The sequence below is a fragment of the Canis aureus genome, chromosome 16, assembly GCF_053574225.1.
Source record: "Canis aureus isolate CA01 chromosome 16, VMU_Caureus_v.1.0, whole genome shotgun sequence".
NCBI classification, from domain to species: domain Eukaryota; kingdom Metazoa; phylum Chordata; class Mammalia; order Carnivora; family Canidae; genus Canis; species Canis aureus.
Genome location: NC_135626.1, coordinates 35,486,311 through 35,503,568, shown reverse-complemented (window position 1 = coordinate 35,503,568; position 17,258 = coordinate 35,486,311). Strand labels below are relative to the sequence as shown.

Here is a 17,258-nt window from a genome sequence, read left to right as displayed (position 1 = left end):
TCTAGGACCGCCAAGATAAATGAAAACTGCAAAATCTGCAAAGGCCAAAGTCACTGAAGGGAAATTGGAAGGTAGAATATGTTGAGGCTCCATCTAAGGTCAAATAGTACACATGTTGGCCAGGTGGCCAATGCATTTTCCAGCATGTCCCACTGTCCTGTCCTGTCCAACACTGCTATGAGAAAGGCAGAGGAGCCCGGGAGAGTCCTTGTGAGCCCATTGGGAATTCAGACATTAACTTTTCTGGAAACACATCAAGTCAGTGACAGAACCAGTTAGAGATAATAATTTCCCTTTATTTAATCTCCACATTCACGTCCCTTGATCTTTTTCTAGTTAGCTAGGAGAAGGGAGATTGGGAGTTAGGTGTTAGAACCCTGTAGGGCATAGAAAAAGCCCACTCCCATTACTTGCATTGGCAAAGGCAGGAGCCTGATCCCTCATTAGGATGTGGCCTGTGAGATACTCAAGAAGGACAAGACAGTAATAGATGATGGGAGCTCATAGAGGAAGCTTGAGATGAGGGAGACGTGATAAATCCCCACAGACAGACATTTCACATATAATCTCTGGAACTGAAGAACCAAACTAGGCCTTCGAAATCCCTTAAGGAACTCAGACCCCAAAAACCAGCCAGGTAAGTGAAACAAAAGACCAGAGATACCACACAGTACAAAATAGTAATTATTTATATTTTCAAAAAGAAAAAAATTAACATTTGGAAGTTCTCCCCTGTAGGAAAGGGGTGAATTGGAAGGAACAGGACTGGCTCCTATGCAGGTGGCAAGTCAGGTACAAACAGCTGAGCAATCTGGGCTGGGATTTTTGTCACACAGCATTAATAATAAAATTTCCTTTTCTTTTCTCTTCTTTTTGTTCTGTTTTTGTGTTTTGTTTTTTTAGAAAAGGGGGGGGAGGGAAGAGAAATAAAATCAGAGAAAAATGCCAAAAAACATTTTCCACAATATCTAAAAACAGAGAACCATAGTTCTTGTCAAGACAGTATGAATTCTGGATGAATTATTTTTTCCAGTTTTCAACACCAATAAAGATTTTTTGCAAAAGCCACCACATCAGAACACGCATCTTCCAGCTCAAATAACCTCCTTCCCCTCTCGCCTTCACTTGTCATTTTTCATAAAAGGATAAAAGGATGTATTCTGTTCTTGCAAACAATAAGTGCTAACAACAAGAGAGCTCTTCTGATACTTGTATGGTGGTGAGTGGTCACAAATATCCAAGTTTTAGCACAGCTGGATGGACTAAAATTTCTCTCAACATAAATACTACTGGAATCCACAAACTGATTTTTGAGAAATTCTGCAAAAATCCTTTCTTCTTTTCTTTTCCCTTCTCTTAAAACTAAATGTCCTTTTTTTTTTTTTTTTTTTTTTTCCTTTTTGCTCCAGGCACCTGACGATTTGCTCTGCTCAGTCAGATGCAGACAGGTTTCTCCGAAGTACCACCGCTGGGATGTCCTCAGGGCCGGCGCCTAAACTGAATCCCCACAGTATCAAACTTGGCCAGGCCAAAGGGAACACAGTGACGCAGCAACAGGGTTTTCATTAGGTTGAGCAGCCCCAGGTCCCGGGCCCTTCCCTCCCCCCACTTCCCCCAAGTTTATTTAGTGCTGTTTTAAAAGTCTGGGGGCCACGATACAGTCTTTTGCCCCCACAACAGAGTAAAAGCTCCACAGATTGCGCTACCTGGTGGTCAGTGGCAGCAACAGTGGCTGCTGCTTCAGGAAAATAAACGGAGTCTTACGACAGGCAGGATCTTAGGATTGCTTCAGGCGCTTGCGTGGGGGTCCCAGAAAAGGGCACTGTGCTGAAGCCAGAGAGCGGTATGCTTCAGCCACCAAGTGGGGATGTGACACCACCATTGACTTCCACCCGGAGGTCTCCAAGACATCCGAAGCATGACTAGGAGAAATGTGGAGAGAGGGATTACCAACGGCGAGAGAAAGGGATGGAGTAAACAGTCCCTGGGCAGTCTAACTTCCCAGAGTTCACTATAAAGGGTGCCACTGCAAGAACCTCAGGCCAAACCCTTACTCTACCTGGAGTCTATCAGACAACGTGTGGACAGGTGATTAGGCTGGGGCTGCAGCAGCTCTGAAAACCTAGATTTTGAGCCCCTATACTCTCAAAAACGAAGGGTGGAATGTTGCTCAAGCTCTTCTCTACACTGTCAATGCTCTTTATATCCACCGGTGAGGCTAATACAGAGAAAGAGGAAGGGCTCTCTTGGTTGAGCAGCTCTGAGCTTGCACTTGGCTCTGCCATTATTGTAGTCCCTGACCACAGAGCAGATCACAGCCTGGGGCCTATTCGATCAAAAAGGAGGGGGGATCATAACCACACTCTACTGAATGGTTAACATCTAATAAGCAGCAGCCAAGTATCCAGCACAGAGCAAACCGTCACTAGAATGAACATTTAGGAGTCTCTTCCCACCCGCCTTTGCCGCAATTGGTAAACTCCTTTGAAACAACCTTACCAACAGCCTTACACAAGAGAAAGTTGATTCCTGTTTGGGGGAGTTTTCTGTGTTGAAGAATGTTCATCCATTCACCTGGCAACCTTTAAGTCCCGCCTCAGCTGGGAACTGATGCTATGATGGCTTTTTAAGTTCTGCTTCTCCCCTTTGGGTTTTTCCCAACTTTTGTTCTCCAAGAGGCAAGGAAGTAGAACATGCCCCACTGAGAATTACTGCAGAGTAATATGGCCAGGTCATTTGTCATCTTAGGATGAAGGAACTAGTCTACTGAGAAGAATGCTTCTTTCTCCAAATAGTATTTAACAACTTTGACTACTGGTTATCCCTTCTCTTTTCCCCATTCCACAGTCAGTTGTGAGATACATTTTACTAACATACAAAACACACTTCTGTTCTTCCAGAGATCTACATCCTCTAAACCAGGGAATGGGAAGCAAAGGCACTGCCATTCGGGGCACACCGCTTTTCCAGGCCAGCCACTTTTATCATTTCATCATTTCCCATCACCGTGAGGAAGGAAAACACCTCTCTCACCAATCGGATTAGCCCCATGAGACAGAGCAAAATCATATTCCATCCTGTCAAGCGGAAGGGAAAGATGAAAACCCTCTACTTACTATTACAAGGGGTTAATGAAACCACTTGCCTGTTTTACTCGCTAATTCAAAGTCTTTCTCTTTTCTCTAGCTAGCCCAAACTTTCCTGAAAGAACAGCTTTGAAGATGCCAACTCACTAGTTGATGAAATCCACCGCCTGAGTTTTCAACTGATCGGCGCTGTGGAGGTCAGCCAGGATGAGAATCTCTGCAGCATTCTCCACGGAGAGGTTACTGCAGAGGGCGTCCTCACACATGACCTTCAAGCGCTCCAGGGCATACTGTAAAACACAAGCACTGCTGTGGTCAGGACAGGAGTGCCTCTGGGCTGCCTCCGCTGAAGCTGTTGCTCCTCAGCAGGACCGCCACAGAACTGGATTCCCAAGCAAAACTGCACAGAGCGTGACAAGGCTACTACTGCAATGATAAAGCACAAGCATGCCCCAAGGCTGAAAATAATGCTCATGGCTGCCATTCAAGTTCTAAAGTCTACCTACTAAGAAAAATGGCAATGAGGGCATATACCCACAACCTCAAGTTCACCCTGCCTCAAGTATGACTGAAGTTGTTTCTTGGACCACCATCATCTACCCTCCCTTACAGCATAACCCTGCTTCAAGCCAACAGGGCATTACATTTTACATTGCTGCTATCCTTTTAGTCAGAGGCAAACTAGGGTGATGCACAGTCCTTTTTACTTAAGCAATGTCACCAGCCCGGCAGGGTATCCCAACTGGCCCATCGGGCTATGAAAAGAAGCCCTGTGGTGACTTTCACCAGCATCTCTGCCACTAGCTGGTCCTGAATGAGGGTCAACCAAAGGCCTCCTTTTAAAGAGAAAGGGATAAGTGGAGTCTTCTTTACTGGGATTGAGGTCAAGATCCTCAGGGTAGAGGAACAAAGCAGCAGAGACCCTGGATCCGGTTTTGGTTTAAAAACTTCTATTTTCCAAGTAGAGTATAAATGTTCTGGAAATGAAGGTCTAGGTTAATACTGAGCACATCTGATCTAGCTGATTTGTTTTGATGTCACTATACTAAGTGCTTTTAAATATGAGATTATGAATTTACTAAGGAACTTCAGGAGTGAGGAGGAGGAAGGGATAAAAGGAGGCACAAAATAAAATGCCATTAATTGGCTTACAGGAGAACAGTTTGCTTTAAGGGTATCCAGTTTCCATATCAGTCCCACTTTAAGGACCTCAGAACTCAATGACACAATAACCCCTTCTGGCTGAATCATGGCAATCAAACCAAGACAATTTTATTTTTATGAATTCTGGGTGAGGAGGCATATCTGCTGGCACTGTGATCTCTTGCAGCAAAAAGAGTTTTATTGGTTTTGGTACAGCTTTAATTTTTTTACATTTGAGTAACTGGAAAACAGTTTCCATGGAAAACAGGAATGACACCAGACAAGCAAGAAATTAGGTTGCTGTTTTTGTTTTAGAAGGCTGGAAAAGGTTGAGTAAATGTTCAGTCTTTATACAGTGCTGCACAGAACATTCCTCTTATCCTTTCTCAATACATTTCTTTTAAAAGGACTTTTACTGTGAATAGTTCTGATCCCTACTGCATAATTAGACAAAAGTAGCCATTCTTATCCCTTGGGGGACAAAGTTTTTTTTCTTAATTATGCTTCTGAAAAACCTGCCTAATGGCTGTACTTACCCAAGAGATTGAAATTGTGTCTCCCAGGCCTGGCCGACGTGTTTTGTTTTGTTTTTGGTCTAATTACACGTGTCCCCAGGAGACTGGAAAAGCTCAGAAGAAGCTGTTTCAGCCTCTGGGGTAAATTCTAGATGTTTAGATCCTTCCATGAAAGATTTCTTATTCTATTTTCCTGACGCTTACAACAAGGTGTAAAGGCAAAATGTTTTCAAATAAGCTTGGAGCAAAGACTGTCTGATGGGAAATTCTGAATGGAATTTGAAAATGCACCCTTCACTTCTCATTCATAAATTTAAAGCACTGCTGTGATTCAACTACTTTATCTCTTAACACACTGTACTGAAAATACCATCCATAGAATGTCAGTTCAGGCTGATCCCTATACTCTGTGTACTTACAGGGGGTTCCCCAGTGGGTTCTCTGGCTGTGGAGCAGGAACGAAAACCGAGGAATGACACAGATGTCAAACCCTGGTCCTGAGAATATACACTGCTGAGCCTCAGTATTTCTGTCTGAAAAGTGAGCCTTTTGATACAATTTATCCTTATGGGGGCTAGAAGATGAGGGGGGTAAATACCTGCTGTGTCTAAACTTCACTGAAAATCAGAGGGTTGGTAAGACAGGATCACTATAAACGCATGTTTACAAAAAGCTGTGTCTTCTACTTTCCCAGAGCTCACAGTGTATATTTTCTTACTGCCTCCACTGAAAGCAAGATTCCTGTGGTCAGAAGGGAACTAGACTGGGAGGGTGGAGTATGTTCGCACTGCCTAACTGGATTCACAAAATCTTGAAACGATACAGCTACCATCCAAACCTTTTCATCAGCAGGGCTGACAGTTTATGTGCCTCATCCTCTACCAACACTCCAAAAAGCTGATCAATAAAGACAAAGCTTCCACTGTCAAAACATGCACTTTCTCTGTTCTTGAGGTGCAAAGAAAGGTGGAAGAGACTCTTCCTATGGGTAAATCCTGGGAGGGCTCTAGTGCCCTCAGGTCAGAGCCAGCTCTGCCCCCCAATGGGTGCCACAGCATGATGGCAGGAAGAGAAGCTGGCAAGTCCAGTAGGGAACGGTCTTTCTCACAGGGTCTACTGCTGGCCAGGTATAAGTACTTTTAAGACAAATTTCAGAAGGAAAAAGAGCTACCCACTCCCACCTCCTCAGCTTGTGCTTCCTCAGACCACAGGGGCCTTGGAGGACAGGTTATTGAGCTCTTTCTGACATGTCTACATAATGAAAATCAGTTTCCTAAGGTGTGTTTGGGGGACATTAATTCCTGGCAGTGGTTCTTGAGGAAAAGGATTTCAGGGCTAACTAAAGAAATGCTATCATTCTTTTAGAAAACTCACAGTGTACATTGACATACTAATAAGATTCTGAGAAATCTTGCAGTAAGATAGAAACACACGAGAACCCCAATTTGACTTGTTTAAACTCAAGTGTTTCACTCACATTTTCCCCCAAACTTCTTTTATAGGAATCAATCACTGGCTTACTGTTTTTGGTCTTTACCCTATTTCCTTGGTTCTAAGATCCATACTTTAATTTTCACACACTAACATTTCTCAAATCTTATGAAAGATGTACGCATGTACTGCAGTAGTATTTCTTTTTTCCAAAAGAGCTACTGATCATCTTGTAATTCTGAATGCGATATATTTCAATAGATACTTAGGTAAAAGTTGAAAATGCTAACCATGACCCTGGGTAAAAGATTATTCTCTTCCTGACAAAGTTTAAATCAAAACTCAAGGGGAGGTGGGTGAGGGAAAAGGTGAAAACAGGGGATGGAGATTAAGGAGTGCACTTGTCCTGTGATGAGCACAGGATATACAGGATTGTTCAATACACTGAACTATGTTGTACACATGAAACTAATATAACACTTGTATGTCAGTGTCAACTAACTGGAGTTAAAAGAAAAACTGTAAAAAAAAATAAACAAGGGATCCTTGGGTGGCACAGCAGTTTAGTGCCTGCCTTTGGCCCAGGGCGCGATCCTGGAGACCTGGGATTGAATCCCACGTCGGGATCCCGGTGCATGGAGCCTGCTTCTCCCTCTGCCTGTGTCTCTGCCTCTCTCTCTCTCTGTGTGACTATCATAAATAAATTAAAAAAAAAAAAAAAAGCTTTTAAAAAAATAAAAATAAACAAAACCCTTATTTAGAAAGAAAAAGTTTATGAACTCAAGAACTTTGCAAATTATAAAGCCAAACGTTAGTGTTATCTTAATCTTTCATATCGCTATACTTATATGGGAGATAGGGAAGAGAAGAGAGGTAGACATCAAACTTACCCTTCTTTTCTATAATTAGGGTGACCATATAAATTACTTCATTTAAAGCAGGGCACTTCAGAAAATAAAAAGGGTACTACATGAATAACTGTGTTGGCACCAAGATGTAACCCAGGACTCTCCTGGCCACACTCAGATACATCCTCAGCTTACCCACTATGTAACACAGAGGCCCAGTCATCAAACCCAAGAGGTCACAAACACTCCTCCCCTTGTGGTCCTCTGTCTAGTCTTATCTCACCTTGTCAGCAGCTGCCAACAAGTCATCAGCCATTTTGTCGAGGTTCGGAGCCTTCCCCGTGTAAATGAAGCACATCATTTCCTTAAAAACTTCAGGCTCCACATCATTGATCTCAACCCGATTCTATGCCAGAAAAACTGAAAATGAGAAACATTCCAACAGAACAAAATCCCTAAACAATTTTCATGATTTTAAGCTCTGCTGGGAGAAAAGGCTTGCACCATCTAAAACCTAACATGGATGGGAACGGAACTCTCTTTGAACAGTCTTCTCTCCCATCATATGCACCACCTTTATCTTCTCAAATACAAGAGCAAGATAACTATGTATCTTTGATTTTTTTGGTCTTTCTTTGCTTGAGTAGAAACACATGTCTAAAACCCTCACCCAAAACTGGATGATCTATCTGGGATAGAGTGAGTCTGCTTTACCTAGAATGCTTCCGGACCACCTATCCCTGCTCTCAGAAAGTGTCTGTTCAGAGAATGGTACTCCATTTTAATAACACGACTGGAAAAATAAATCTGGTGTCAAACTGGGAAATCATCTGGATCCAGTCACCTAGCTAAAAAGACGTATCTTCATTCTGTTACATACCTTTTTGCTCTCCTCCATTTCATGTTCAAACATGGCACTAAAAACTGGAGAACGAGCTACAAAGTGAAAGGGAAACAGAGATAGATAAGGTTATCACACTGAAACTCCTTGGTTCTTCTGTTATGAAGAGGAGAGCGCTTTCCTTCCTATCCCATTGCTACAGAAAAAGGCTTAGCCTCAAATTATACCAGAATAATAAAATTCCTCTCTTCGTACATTATATCAAGAAGTGAATAATAATACAGAGGGGGAAAAGGAAGTCAGTACTTTCAAAATAATTTCTCATTAGCTCCATTCCAACCAGATAATTACTCAAGTGACCTATGTTAGATGACAATGATCTCCTCAGGGCAGATCTGGGGGTTCAAACGAAGACCCTTCATGGCCTAAGCAGGGTATCCTAATACCCAGATTTTTGCCTAGAACAATGACACCAACTTTCTCCACTTCTAGGGGACCACATGGCAAGGAGACCAAGAACAGGGCAGGGCTCGACAGCATCCATTAACTAGATAAAGTGCATGCTTATTTATGGCAGGTGGTCTGTTCCCCCAAGCCACGTGTTCACAATAGAGATGATTAATATCACAAAGAGGCAAAAAAAAAAAAAAAAATCTTAGGTATGATAACCATTTGTGGTCCTTCAAAGTTCAATCCTTCTTGATGAAGGCTTAATCCTTAGTATTTAATGTCTTCCACTAGGAATAATTTGATTTTTTTCCTTGGGGAGGTGGGGATAATGGAGAAAGTTGAGAAATGGAGTTCTAAGCCATGCCCACTGTGGTCTAATAAACACAGAAAAATAAGTCAACTTAATTTCAACCATGAAAGTTATAAAAGGCCTAAAAACCTCAAATTTTATCATGTTGCCCAATAAGTCAGAGATTTTGGTGAAAATGGAGACTAGCAATCTTCACCCGAGAGAGGAGGACCAGATGGAATATACAGTAGGACTCTGAGCTAAAAGGTAACCTGAATTTTGGCCTATAGTTTATGTCAGAAAAGACTAATTTTGGATCTGTCATTTTCTAACCACATTATCTTGGGCAAATCACTTAACCCTTTGAGACTCAGTTTTTTAATCTATTCCAAAGGGACATTAATCCTCACTGCTCTTATTTCAGAAGCCTTATCAACTATAAGGTACTAAGTAAATACATCACAGAAACTAAAGATTAAAAGGACTAGTGACTTTTAATAAAAAATAAAAAAGGAAGGGTCCAAAGCAGCAGTATGCTTAGAGGGTCTTCAGTGGCTAGATATGAACTGCTGCTATGAGAATAAACAAAGTCACCTGGGGGAGGGGGCAATAAGCAGAGGGAGAGAGGGAATAAGCGAGGCAAAACCTTAAGGACACCAATGTTGAAGAGGGAGGCCATGTATCAGAAGGAGCCAGAGCATCAGGAGAAAACCAAGAAAAAGAAGTCAAACTATGAGCTAAGGAATCCCTCAAATTTAGGAATTAGCAGGTCATAGAACTTTGGAAAACTGCTTTCGTAGCATGGAGGTGAACTGAGGATAAGTGGGAGGAAAGAAGTAGAGACAGTAAATGTGCTAACTCAAGAAACTTAGCTCTATTTAAAGAGAGAGAAGGAGAGAGAGGGAGAGAGACAGAGAAAATGAATATGAATGAATGAATAACTAGAGAGAGAAGGCTGAGCCTGTTTCCAGGCTGAGGGTAAAGAGGCAATTGGAGAAAGAGAAATGGTGGAGATACCAGACAACAAAGGGATAGCTGGCAGAGTAAGGCTTCTGAGAAGGCGGCGTGTGATATGAAACAGAAGTAGAAGAGACAGCCTGCTTTGGACACGAGGAAGAACACCTCCTCCATGGAGAAAGCAGGGAAAATGCACGTGAGGTGAGAGGTAAGAGCCAAGGGAGAAGGGCCTCAGTTTTCTCTCAGAAAAAGTAGCAAGCAACTCTTTCAGGAGTTGGGAGATTAAAGGAGACTAGTAAACAGTATGAAGTATCTATTGTTAAGGAAAAAGAAAGAGAGCTAACTGTCTATCTGTGTAAGAGTTCGTGGCAGTGCCAAGAGCTTAGCTGAGCGTGCAGACACTACCCTAAGAGCTGGTGACTTCCTTTGGCAATAGACAGTAACCACCTAGTTGAGAGCAGGAACAGGAAGACGGTGAGACTGAGCCAGACTGAGGTTCCGCCAGGTGTATTTTTTAGAATGATAGAGTTCAGAGTCTTGGTAAGAAATCTGGTGCCTGAAAGTTCACACAATTTCCTCTTACGTCTTAGGGTCTGAACAGGAGTCTATGGCTGATTGCTATGCCTTCCTTCATGGGGAGGTAAAGTTAGTCCTGCCCCATCAGCTCCTGCTCTTTGTCAACCCTTCTGGTCTTCAGGACAAATGCCTATTATTAAAGTAAGACCTGATCCTCCACATCACTAGCAAATTCTCATTCTGCTAGTATGTCTATATTGAAAGAAGGGCTAACACTCCAGGGCTGGGGGCACTCAGCTAGATGGTGGTTAAGTACCGAGCAGGATCTTCTCCACTACAACCCAAGTTCCTGTCTCAGGGCCACTACCTGCTCTTAACCAGTGTTTTGACATCCGCCCTCTAGGTGCAAAGGCATTCAATACACATCACCATCCAGTGCCTAAGTCCCCTATATATAAAGAGGAAAAACCAAAATACCACTTTTATGGAGAGCAGGCTACTGGGTTATGATGACTAATGTCCCCACCCTAAAAAAATATATATTTGATTGCAGTTTTTTTGCACCAGTTCAAAAAGCTAATGTTATTCAAAAGGTGATTATGCAGCCACTGTTTTCCCGTGTTTCACCAAAACTAAAGCTCCTGTGAATAATGACCGACCTGCCAAGATAGCTTTGTGAGCCTGGAACTCCTGGCCAGCAACGCACAGACAGCAGTCCGTGAACCGAGAGTTCTCCCACAGCCCTCCCAGCTCATCAGCCAGCCGGCACTCAGGGACCTTCACCATGTTCATGGTGTTCTGGCCAGAAATGTTGACGGAATCTTGCACCACGCTCACCTGTGAAAGACAAGGAAACACAATCCGAAGGTTTTGTTACCAGGAATTTTCTTCCCAGCAGGAGGAGAGATGACTTTTACCTCAATGCTGTAGTACATTCGGATACAAATGTTAGTCATGTTCTCTTGAAACCACCTCCACAAATCAAAGCTTTATCCTGTGGATCAAGTAATTTCCAATCTGCCACAATCACAATCATACTTATTTTACACCATCTTAGGATGAGAGGCAAAAGCCCCACAAATCTCCTTCTCCTCCAAATGCTAATAAACTCTTCCTCCTCTGCCCTGAAAACCTGGGTAAAACCAGGGACACTGATCTAAACACATATTAAATATTTACTTACCTTATTCCGCCTTAAGCAAAAGGTTAAATACAAAGAACTCTTATGGAAACTACCACTTAACACCCTATAGAAGAAAAAAAATCTTTGATAAGCCTTAAAAGCAATTCCCTTATTTTAGTTAGGTCTGGAACATGAAAATAAAATACAGCTTTATTGGGCCTGGTAAATAATTAGCACTTCCTCACAGATGTTAGTCTAATGAAAGAATTGGGCTTGGAATGGATACCCTTCCTCAGTCCTTAGTGACAATGACCTACAAGATAGCTTGCCCCAGCTAGACATGCACTTATAGCTCTGGAACAGAATGACAAAAGATTTACAGAGGGATCCAATTTGCCACTATGACTTCAACAGCAGCATGCTTTAACTGGTTGAACTAACTGTTCAGCCTAGATAAAAACCAAGGTAACTTCTAGACGGGTCAGTGAAACTCAGATAAATTTGTTACGATACCAAGTACAAGGATTTATAAATCATGTAGCATTCTGAAATATATGGAAGCTACCAAACTGAAGATAAGATCTGCAGTCTCTGCAGATCAGTCTTCTAACAACCACTGCTATGCTTCACCTCCTCCATCATATGGGGTTAGAAATGGTAATATCAAAGCAGATCTCACAAACCTTGAGAATCAGCTCCTCATTCTTGTTATTGCTACCAGTTAGATGAGAAAGACAGCTTAGGAACATCCTAAATGATCCAAATTTCTCTCAACCTTCGAGATGCAAGTCATCTTTTAAATGTAGTCATAAACCCAGAGGCAAAGTGAATTCCCTGGCATCCAAATGACCTGTAATCTCTTTTGTGAAGGAGTGAGATATTTACCATCAGGTCAAGAAATGTATTCATTTGTTTCAAACTAACTGTTATGATCTCAAGCAATGAAGCAGCCAAGTTAATCAATTATGAATGTACTTAACATCAGTAGCACATTAATCAGAGCCAGATTATAACATTATTTTAATAGCTCAGGACCCAGTACAAACTACCCCACAGAGATTTACTCTTGCCCTGTGTAAGATCTCTAATTTGGTTCAGCCACTTTCTCATACTAACACCAAAAGTAGAAGTCTCCGATTTCCAGTTACAGCCTCAAAATACTGATTTAAAAAAAAAAAAAAAAAAAGGAAAAGGAAAAGGAAAAAGACCAATTAAATCCAACTTCCTCATAGGGAAAGGCAGGAATCTCTTGGGATGCCCAATGGAGGGAATGGAGAATGCTTTTGGCACTGGGTTCCTAAGCTTAAATTAAATCTGGCTGACAGGAGCTCAGAGTCATTAACACTTGATGACAATTTACTAGATGGGGTAAAATGAACTGGCAAGAACTAACCTGAATGTCAAGCTATGGTTACCAGTGGACCCTCTGCTGGTCAGATGCATGCTTGGTAATGAGTGGGGCCCAAAGACTGTGACTTGTCTCACTAGGGCAATTCCTCTCTCCAGACACAGACAGGAACACAGCAGGAAGGAGAATGTACCTTTACTGTCTGAGCCAGACTTGTTCTGTAGATATATGGATGCCTGGAGTCTCCAGAGCGCTGAATGTCTGGCACCTCTTACCAACATTAAATACGTTTAATTAAAAATAAATTTTAAATGGCATTCACAAATGAGTCTTCAGAGCCCAAACTTTTAACTTAGGAAGGGATTGTTTTCCTCTGCAAATGATGATGCTAAAATGAGACCATTTTGAGAAAAACGAAAGATTTTTTTTAATGCCTATAAAGTTGACTATGGAGACTCATTCAGAATTGCAGCTGTGAAGATGACGTGACTGTGACATTTATGTCGTCTTATAAATGACTACATGAAAATGTCTCAGGAAGGCTGTATAACCCTCTACATTTCAAGTCATAAACGGGCCTCACTTTTAAAGTCAATTCCTTTTCTTAAAAAAGAAAATTTCGTAAAAGATTACAGACTGTGCCAATTCTTGTACATTTTATCTAAACATAAAAAAGTCAAAGTAAGACCAATGGAAATATATTTTTTAACTTCTATATAATCAAAACAATCAAGGAAAAAATAGACTGCATATAGAAGGTTTATAGCAGCAGCATGACTTCTAATCAAAAGACTGGTCACAATCTAAATGTCCATCAAAGAGAATGAGTAGACAAACTGTTGTATATTCACACAACACACTATCACATAGCACTAAAAATGAAAGAACTATAGTTACACCCACCATATAAATACATTTTAGATGTATAATGTGAAAAAAAGCAACATTACCGACATGACCTACATACATTCTGATACCTTTTATAAAGCACAAAAGCAAGCAAACCTAAAAAAGTACATTGTTCAGGCATACAAATAATAAATAAGGGAATGATATCCTACAACCTCCAACAGCTATTTATTATTATCCTCTGAGTGTAGGGACAATATGTCTAAGGGATAGCAAAGAAGCATATACAGGTTAGTACCAAGTTACTGGTGATGCTGTTGGGTCAGGTGCTAGGTTTACTACCGTATGTTTATAACCTAAATAATGTTACATATTAAAATCACCTTTTTTGTAAGTCAAGAACAATCAAATATTGGCGTTATCATACAGTTCAACTAATATATCCAAATAATCCATTAACAAAATGATAAAAAGAAAAAAGAAAAGACCCACATATTTAAAATCTGATAAACATACATATTCCCAAGCTAGGAAAGGATAGTTTAGGAAGGAAAGGGATATTTAAAGAGACAACTAGGCAGCCCCGGTGGCGCAGCGGTTTGGCACTGCCTGCAGCCTGGGGTGTGATCCTGGAGACTCGGGATCGAGTCCCACATCAGGCTCCCTGTGTGGAGCCTGCTTCTCCCTCTGTGTCTCTGCCTCTCTCTCTCTGTGTCTATGACTAAATAAATAAAACCTTAAAAAAAATAAAGAGACAACTAGTGTCTACATGAAATATTTCATATTTCAACTTTAACTACAACATTACAAAGAGACCCTGGAATCTTCTACCTGTCAAAGGTATGTACAGTGAAGGTGGAATATCTGCATCTTTAATGTTAAGTAGCTATTTGTTTTTAATATAAACAGAGGGAAGGATCAATAGAAGCAAAAACGTTTCATGCATATTTTCTGTGAACCCAACTATTAAAGAGAAAATTTAAAGTGTAAAGTATTCCTGATTCTTTCATTACCAAAGTAAATACTCTTGCTAGGAAAATCTGGTAGCGTTGGTGTTTCCTTAGGTGAATGGCTTTAGGTCCACTTAGTGCCACATAGCAGACCAGAAGTGGAAAATGCAGAGTTGCCGTGGAATGACACTAATTTGCTGTACAACGGTAGGAAAAATTACCTGACCTCCCTAGGCATCGCCTCTCTCCCCTGTAACATGAAATGAAGATAACAGGACTAATCCAGCTCAAAGGACTGTGATAAGAGACAATTCAGGGAATGCTTTGAAAATGTTTCCAAATAAATTAAGTACGACACATCAACTTGGAAGAATCGTCATGTTTCTTAACAGACAAAAACATCACTGAAAACTGGAGGTGAATCCAGTATGGCACCATTATAAACAAGACCACCCATTCAGCATTTGGAGAGTATGCAGTCTAATTTCATTTAAACGTTCATTAACAGTAATACCACTGAAATAAAGCCCAAACACAAACATGTGATTCTCAGCCTTTCACCTTAGGGTTCCTTCCTGTGGCCTTTAGGAACAGCCAGAAGAATCCACAGAACAGGGACACCTGGGTGGTTCAGTGGTTGAGTGTCTGCTTTGGCTCAGGTCATGATCCCGGGGTCCTGGGATCAAGTTCTGCATCAGGCTCCCAGAGGGAGCCTGCTTCTCCCTCTGCCTATGTCTCTGCCTCTCTCTGTGTCTCTCATGAATAAATAAATCTTAAAAAAAAAAAAAAAAATCCACAGAACTGTACTTTTGTATCAAGATGCAATACATTTGTTTTTAAATAATCCATCAGCAGATAGGATGAAAGTGCCAGGGCCAAAGCCTGAATGAAGAATGGAGCAGTGGTGAACTCAAGACCTAAATTTGTATGTGGCTGTCGACTTCATAAAAGCCTCTGAATAATAATAATAATAATAATAATAATAGCAGCTAAATCAATAACATATAAAACATAAACACAAACTAAAATACTTGTTTATAAATAATCCACTGACCGAAGGGAGCAACAGGTCAAAAGGACAGAGTGTATAGCAAAGAATGATCCAGCTTTGAAAAGCACGAAGAACTCAGATGAGCTGCAGACATTTTTAAAACCCACACATCCAACACACACCCCCACGCAACCGTCTTGCAATGCTGAATGCTACTAAGTCCACAGAGAGCCTTGGAACAGAAACGAGTCTCACTAGGCACGAGCCCAAGTATGAGAAGCAACACTCAGCACCTGTGGCCAACGGAGAAGTGTGAGTGGAACAGATGGCACACCTGGTTCGCTGGTAAGAAACCGATGGCATCAGCAGAACTCAGCAGACGCTTCCCTGTTCAACAGCTCCTCATTTCCAAAGTGTCATCTCACTTCCTTCTAAGTCAGTAAGACAAAGCTAAACTTAACCACAGGATTTCTCCTCAGAGAATTTCAAATGGGGAAGTGAAGCCTTGGACTTAGCCACAGGATGAGAGACTGCCAAGTGAGGGTAGTCCAAGAGGTTCCCAAATCGAGACTGTCAGTACAGGGGTTGGAGTGGCTGGAAACCATCTGGGGGGATGGGGTGGCAGGGGGAGCAAGAGAGAAAAGGCTGGACTATGGACTGGAAAATGCAGCAATAAAGGTTAATGCTTTGCCTAAAACACCACAGGCAATATTTAGAGGAGATTTCTCTTTCTTCAGAGAACAGTTCAAAGACTGGCTTTCATTTCCAACAGGAATTAGAATTTTCCATTAGTTTTAAATCTTCCTGAAATATAGATCTCTAAGGTAGATGAAGATTGAATGGATGGTCTTAAGTTTTCATATTGTCGAACCTCACACAAAATCACCTATTGTTCTCATTTTTTCACTTGTGCAACTGAGTATGATCTGTAACTAGTAGGACTTCTTTGGAACTCCAAATTCAAATTCACAGACAAAACCAACCACAACATTCTAACATATTTATAGAGATGCCATCACTCTAGCATATACTTCTTTTACTTTGCAACAAAAAAGGAGAGGAGGTAACTATTATGCAACTACTAGTATTCAGTGTAGTACTTTAATAAACTCTGCATCCAACCGGCAGCAAATATTCTGCAGAAATACTCAATGAGCTGTGACTGGGGAGTGAAGCTGGTTACTGCTGGCCAGGCCTCTGCTGTGAAAGGGCAAGAGTGAAAGGGCAAGATCCTTAAGGGACACCATTCCCTGCTGCACAGGTGGCGGTAAGCCTTTGGAACTCTCATTAACTCACAGTGTGAGCCTATTATATGGCAGAACACGCTGGTAGTTGGGGAACTTGTTTGCACCCTCGCCTTGAAAACACAGTGGTCACTCTCAAGTGGTGCTGCTCAAGAAGTGGTTCTTGACCATACAGAGTACAGGGAATACAAAGATCCCAACAGACTGGAGGTTTTATTCACTTACTATGCTATGAGCTTATGAGTATTTGTAAATGTACTGAGAACAGCAGGAAGTAACTGGTTAGTATATACTCATTAAAGAAACCACTTTCCAACTCACTTTCACTTTGGGAATATTACTTCAAGGTTTCTCCCATAAACCCAGACAGGCTATTAGGTCTCTGGTGAGAGAAAGACTCTCCTGGCTGACAACAGATAACTCTCCTAGATGACCACGACTTAGAGAGCTTTATCTACCCTTCACTCTAGAAAAAATGGTTCTTGCCATCCTGTTTCACAACTATTCCAGCAACACAAACTGGATATACTCAACTCCTGATAAGAGTCATCTAGTAGTGCAGAAAAGGAAAGTGATCTGTGGTCAAACACAAGTGGACTTCGTATTTCAGAAGTCAGAAAGTTTAAGGGACAAATACACATATCGAGCTGCTGGTCATTCTCCCCACTTAGAGCACC

General features: G+C 41.4%; 1 protein-coding gene across 5 annotated transcripts in view; it reads right to left on the bottom strand.

The window, feature by feature from the left end:
* Window positions 1–671: 671 nt before the first annotated feature.
* SPOP (speckle type BTB/POZ protein) overlaps window positions 672–17,258 on the bottom strand; it is a 66,926-nt gene continuing 50,339 nt past the window's right edge. For all 5 annotated transcript variants that reach the window (XM_077852831.1, XM_077852832.1, XM_077852827.1 and 2 more), the window contains 5 exons: window positions 10,736–10,913; window positions 7,904–7,959; window positions 7,307–7,429; window positions 3,234–3,376; window positions 672–1,922 (listed from right to left, as the gene is read on the bottom strand). In XM_077852831.1, the coding sequence (XP_077708957.1) occupies window positions 1,778–1,922; window positions 3,234–3,376; window positions 7,307–7,429; window positions 7,904–7,959; window positions 10,736–10,913 (645 nt within the window). In that variant the 3' untranslated portion in view covers window positions 672–1,777. The remainder of the gene's footprint in view (window positions 1,923–3,233; window positions 3,377–7,306; window positions 7,430–7,903; window positions 7,960–10,735; window positions 10,914–17,258) is intronic.